Source organism: Cupressus sempervirens, chromosome 11 (genome assembly GCF_028749045.1).
Source record: "Cupressus sempervirens isolate cs-2001-9-10 chromosome 11, ASM2874904v1, whole genome shotgun sequence".
NCBI classification, from domain to species: Eukaryota; Viridiplantae; Streptophyta; class Pinopsida; order Cupressales; family Cupressaceae; genus Cupressus; species Cupressus sempervirens.
Genome location: NC_143128.1, coordinates 10,041,561 through 10,048,088, shown reverse-complemented (window position 1 = coordinate 10,048,088; position 6,528 = coordinate 10,041,561). Strand labels below are relative to the sequence as shown.

General features: G+C 31.5%; 1 protein-coding gene across 1 annotated transcript; it reads left to right on the top strand.

Moving 5' to 3' along the window:
- The first annotated feature begins 253 nt into the window (after nt 1-253).
- Nucleotides 254-3,785, top strand: LOC149527977 (uncharacterized). The gene is made up of 7 exons (XM_089807961.1): nt 254-374; nt 648-778; nt 2,336-2,518; nt 2,791-2,978; nt 3,061-3,220; nt 3,319-3,456; nt 3,592-3,785. The coding sequence occupies exons 1-7, from the start codon at nt 254-256 to the stop codon at nt 3,727-3,729; spliced, it is 1,059 nt and encodes a 352-aa protein (XP_089664087.1). The 3' UTR covers nt 3,730-3,785.
- The last annotated feature ends 2,743 nt before the right edge of the window (nt 3,786-6,528 follow it).

The following is a 6,528-nucleotide window of genomic DNA, read 5'->3' as shown; positions in this document are numbered from 1 at the left end:
AAAGGAGAAAACGTTGCATAGTAGATTTTCATGTGTGATAGCTATGTGGGTTTAGAAGTATTAGACAAGAAGAGGTCTCGACCAATGTTTTGAAGTTTTATGATATACTGATATTGTAACAGAAAATAATGGAAAAACACCCCCCATAATGCAAAAAACTGAATCCCAACTTGCAGAAGGAAAGTGTATACAAGAATAGAGAAAAAAGAACTCAGTTGAGTATCACTAGTACTTGGTAATAAATACTGGTGAAATGACAGAGCATTTGGGAAGTGCTTGGGAAGAGCTTTCAAATGCTTCTTTTGGATTGAAAAATGGAACAAAAATGAGCAAGTTACGTCCCCTGAAAGATAGAAGACATCATCTGACTTTGAGTGAAAAAATAGGAACTAAACTAGAAAAAACTCCAAAAAATACCTTCACCATCATGTTTGTCTCTAAATCAGCTTTTCAATGCTTCTTTTGGATCCAAAAAATGCCTCTGTATGCTCAAGTTAGAGAAAAAAACCAAAAGGGCTTTTGTAGCAAAGAAAAAAATTCAAACAACCTCAAAAATTGAAAAAGGGCTAAAAATTAAGGCTCCACACCCCCCCATATTACTGCAGACTAGGTGGGGGAGGTAGAGGTGGCCTTGTGGCGATGCACAGTTGGAGGAGATGCAGGGGGTGGCAGGCTAGGCCATGATGACAAGATCCTGCGAAGGCGTTGTGTAGTTACGGCGACTGCATGTGGTGAAGCCGATCGCCAGGTTATGATAACCTCAGCGGTGTTTGTCACTGTTTTTCAAATTTTGTTAAAAAATGCAAGTGGATAAAGGGAAATCTTAAGAAGGGAGTAAAGGTATTTTAATAAATGAAATTACATTAATGCTTTACTCTTAACATTAATATGATTTACAATAATGAGATTGTAATATCAACTATAATAGAAAAATCAACAATATATATCTACATATCAATCCTACTATTTGGCTAAGAAGAATAGAGAATTACCAAGGAGGGGCTTGTATAAATGCAATCTAATGGATCTTATCCCAATAGAGTTTAAGGGTTAGCATTCTGTAAATTTTTGTGTAATGGACATACAAACTTTGAAAATCCATGGAGGGTGTTTAGGCAACTTGGATAATGTCTAAATCCTAATAATTATAACATTTGATAGTTGAAATGACTATTATGAATTGATACCATTGAAATGACTATTATGAATATTACAGTTGATTTAAAGGTATCAATCATGACCGACCCGGAAAGGGGACATTATATAGTTTTGTTAATATTTTATTATATGTTAATTTTATGTATATTATATTATATATAAATTTGATATTTATAAATTATAACATTGATTTTCTTTTATAATTTCATCATCATATTTTATAAAATTTACAAATATTATTGTAAATTAAAATATGTATATTAGGCTTAATGTTTTATATGTTTTTGTATGACTGAACGCAAAACAAACCCAACCCCAAGAAAGCATTTTGTTTGAATGTGCAAACCCAACCCTTGAACCGAAACCTGAGCCCGAACCAGGGTGGGCAGCTTAGAATGAAAGTATTGTTCCATTCTAGTACATGTTGGTTTCTCATGTATACATTTGAAACTTTTAAGATTGATCCTTTTGGGGGGAATATGAGTATAATTGGTATGACAGAGAACTAAAGTGAATATTTACATGTCCATGTTTTCTGAAAGTATTGTTCCATTCTAGTACATGTTGGTTTCTCATGTATACATTTGAAACTTTTAAGATTGATCCTTTTGGGGGAATATGAGTATAATTGGTATGACAGAGAACTAAAGTGAATATTTACATGTCCATGTTTTCTTCTTTGTTTGATATTCTTAGATTCTCATAGCCTAACTTGATTTGCAAATAATATGCATTATCACATATGGTGGTTTGATAAATTGATCCACAGGAAATCAGAAATTTGCACCGATGTTGATACTGTCCAAGCTTGTAATATATGATTTTTGTATTAATGCACACAAAATAATCATTAAAATTTTCTGTTCTGGTATCTGCTATACAGCTTCTTTTGTAGCTTACAATTTGTAAAGGAAGAGCCTAATGATTTCATCCAGACACTGTATTAAATGTCCCCTTTCTGGCATAAAATTTTTCCTTTATAATTAATTTTATCAAACAGTCCCAAATGTTTTTCTTTTGTGACCACTCTCCCTCTCTCTATATATATATCAGTACAACTTTCTCTTTTTGTAACTTTCCAAATTGCTCCTGATGGAAAGCTAGCTACACGGCTATAATATCTGGTTGGTTTTGCTTTGTTTTATCGAGGTAATATTCTGATTGAAATTAAATACAGGAAACTGAAAAAGTGTGCAGAGACATTGAAGAGCTTGAGGAAGAAAGAGAACAAAAAAAACAAGCATTGGAGTCTGAGAAGCTTGAAGTTAATCGGGTGGAAGAAGAACTGAAGAAGAAAGATGGCGAGGTTCAACATTATAGGAAACAGCAAGATGAAGCAGAAAGATGTCATAAATTGAAGGTAATTTTCAGAATACAGATTCCCTTATTACATATTACCTTCTTTCAAGGAAGGTAAAGTTGATTATATACACATTAACAGGGACTCGAGAGCATTTAATCGAGAAATAGAAATCAAAGTCAAAGAAACCTCGGTTCTTCTTGGGTATACCTTATTCACGTGACTGTAATATTAAGTTATAATGTGTATATCTCATTGCGTAGATATTTTTCCAAAAAGAAAGAAAAATGTCAGATAGAAATTACATTTGGTTGATAACATTGTTAATGCAGATGGAGGAAAACAGAAGAAAGTTTGATAAGCTTATGAAAGAGAAATATCTTCGTTATCAACAGCGAGAGACAGAAATTAGAGCTAAGCTGTATGCAAATAAAATGCATTTTGAGAAGGAAACTGAAGAATATATGAAGACTGAAAATGAACTGGAAGAAGGAATTGAGAAAGAAAAGAACGAGCAAAAGTATGCATTTCCAAACTCCTGGAAAGAAAAACAATCATTTGTTGTTTTATATGATTTCATGAGACTTTTCCATTTTTTTCAGGCAAAAGCTAGCTGAGATTAGGCAAAAAATAATTTTGAGAGAACAGAGACTTGAAAAAGACTTGCAAGCTAAAATGGAAAAGAAGTATGCTCAGCTTGAGAAAAAATTACACGAAAAGAAAGTAGAGCTGCAAGCAAAGCACCATAAACAAGTCTTGGAGGTAAGTTTTGTAACTAATGCTGTCAGATCTAGGAATTTCGATAAAATTTAATTCTGTTAGTGACTAATTTCTATTTCCAATTTGTCATATGATGTCAGATCAAAGAAAAGGTTCAGAAGGAAAAACAACAATTTCTACAGAGAACGCTTGAAGAGAAAAATGAGCTCGAGAAAGAACTCGAAAATGCCAGACAGGAAACAAATAAATTGTCTAGCATATCAGCAGTGTTGCCGGAGGTAGAATTTGCACTGATCGAAATTTGAAACTTTTCTGGAATGTTGGGTTTCTTCTTAAAAGTTGCATTTAGTAGTATTATTTAGTGAAATTTGTCAAATTAAATAAATCATGTGGTTTGCTGTTGATTCTTTCAGGCTGAAGATTGTGCTATATGTCATACAAAGTTTGGTCCTAAAGTGTTGCGAGCATTATACGAGGACTGTGGCCACAAGGATGTGTGTTTGACGTGTGCTCAAAAACAGAAGATCAAAAAGAAGTGTCCTATTTGTTAAAGGCCGCAGGTGAAGAGTTATTTTGTAGTGCCTTACAAGATTTTTTGTTAGATGCTTTCAAATAAAACCTATATCATGCACTCAGCAAAAATTTCATTGCTGCTTCTCGGCATTACTAAAGCTTCTGTCTGGTGCGAATTTAAATAAAACACTGACTGGCTTTTCTCATATATGTCAATGGTCTGATTGCTTTCAAATCATACTTCTTCAATACCATGGAATTTGAAAATCTGTGCTGAATAATTTTCTAGGATTTTAAAGATGGCAACATAGAAGTAACTACTTTTGGCACCAATTGCAAAACAAAATTGAAAACAGAAGTTCATTGCATGCCCAGGTGTTGGGACGTGCATGGATTAAACCTTCTACAACATGATTCCATTGTCTTATGTCTCATGTGTATGTTATTTTATCTTTGTCTTTTTCCATTCAAGAGAATAGGTTTGTACTAGGAAGGTACATTTATGACTTCTTTAATTACCACGAGGCTAAAATTTTAGTTCCCTTCCCTTAGCTAACTTAACCTTTAATTTTGAATACCTTTCCTCATATCAGGAACAACCACATACAATGCGAGAATTCCAGTACATTTGAAATAATAATATTATCACCGTCTAAAGAATACCACGATAGATACTAAATATCTTTTTCAAATTGACAGAGCTGCCTTTAGCTATTGATAATGTTATCCATTAGAAGAAAATTAGCGGTGTGGTATTGACCATATTCTAGTCTTAGACGAGCATTGCATTATTGTAAGCAAAAGAGAACCCATACTTTTTGGTTTCTTCTTATTGAGTGTCATTTCAAACCAATTTGCAAAGAAGGTTATATAAGTGAAACCAACCACAATCAAAGTATAATTAGAAGTATATAAACTAGTAATGTCAATTATAATTCACGAGTTAACTCACTATACCTACAATTTAAATATATGATATAGTTTGAAAGTGGAATTTCATGGGTGTAATGTCATTTCATTATGGATGAGGAAGTCGGATTTGTTGTCTAGAAAATAGCTTTTGGGACTCTTAAGTGTTATATAATTATTACAAGTAAAATTCTTTATGATAATTATGTTGATATGTCTAATTCTACTTATTTATCTTTATAAGTAAAACAAAGTTTAAATGGCAATGCTAGATAGCAATTACTATCTTTAATTTTATTTCTAAAATTTGATACATATAAATATATTTCACATAGATTTTTAAAAATATGGGTGTAATACCCCTCAAAAAAATGAAATTTAATATTAAATCATGATAATTAGAATAAGCACCCAATCAATATATTTGTGAAATAAAAACAATATATATAACTAAATGAATTAAATAGGAAATTGAAATAAAAATAGTCATATAAATATTTAAATAAATGATTAAAACATATCTATTATTTCTAGTAGTATCTACGTACGCTATTAACTAATTAAAAAAAAACTATATACCATTTTATAAAAATGCAAAGTTATATTACTTTAATAATAAAATAATAAACATGACACTTAATTGGTTGGTCAAATCGACGTGTCTCTTATACATCACGTTAGTCCCTTATGTCATTTGGAGTTTGGGGTACAAATGGGGGGTGAATAACTAAAAAGAGAAGGTATCAGGTATTAAAAGATATAATAATGGGAGGATAAGGGGTACAAATGGGGGGTGAATATTTAAAAAGAGAAGGCATTGGGTATTAAAAGATACATTTATGGGAGGATAAGACAAGCTTAGAAATAAAATAAAGGACATAAGAATTCAAAATAATAAAGTAGATAAAGTGCAGCAATATATATGAGATAAAAAGATAGCTTGAGTGCAAAAACAGCCCATTAATATAAGAGGCTAAGAAAATAAAATACATACCATAAACTCAAGTAATTAAAAATAAGTCAAGATCATTAAATGGGTAAGCAAGAAAGAGGGTTATGTAATAAAGTAATAAGGACATTTCAAGTGAATATTAAATGGTAAATAAGGTAAAGAGAAATAATAGTTGATAAAACATAGTATATCATAAGTTGCCAACTTATTAGAACACACTTACAGTATTAATACATATTGTTTTGCATATGAAATAAGTATGTGTCAAAGATATATTATTCAAGTTTGATATATTTTCTTGTATAAAAAAGTATATTTTAAATCATTCATATGATCTTCTCCAAACTCCAAAATGAAATCATTCAATGAACTCATTTCAATTGGAGTTACATAAACATTGACTTGAAATTACCAAGCAATCTAATCGGGGACATTACAGTGGTATCAAAGCATAATCTTGCCATCTTATTGGGTAAACATGATCATAAGAATTTCAATCAATAAAAAATCAAATTATTGAATATGGGTGATAATTTAGCATGGAGACATGATTACATAAATGATGAATATGAGTTCATGAATAAAGTATTTTATTGTCAAGAAGGGAGAGGAGTAAATCCACATGAGTTAGGTAGATTCCAAAATAGGTAAGGACATGGGTTCCAATGCCTTGGGGAAATATTCCATGATGGGTGAGGAAATGGTTTCAAATGACTTGAGGAAAGAGTCTAAGATGGGTAAGAACATGATTCCAAAATCCTTGAGGAAAGAGTCCAAGATGGGTACGAACATGCAGTCCCAATACCTTGAGGAAGCCTATTCGTAGATGAGTATCTAGCACCCCACAACATTGAAATTTTCATACCCTAAAGAGGTCATATAAGAAAAACAAAAGGACTTGAGTCTATTTCAATTCAATGAACACTAATGATTACAAAGAGATCATTAAATGAATCATTATAACTAAAAAAAAAGA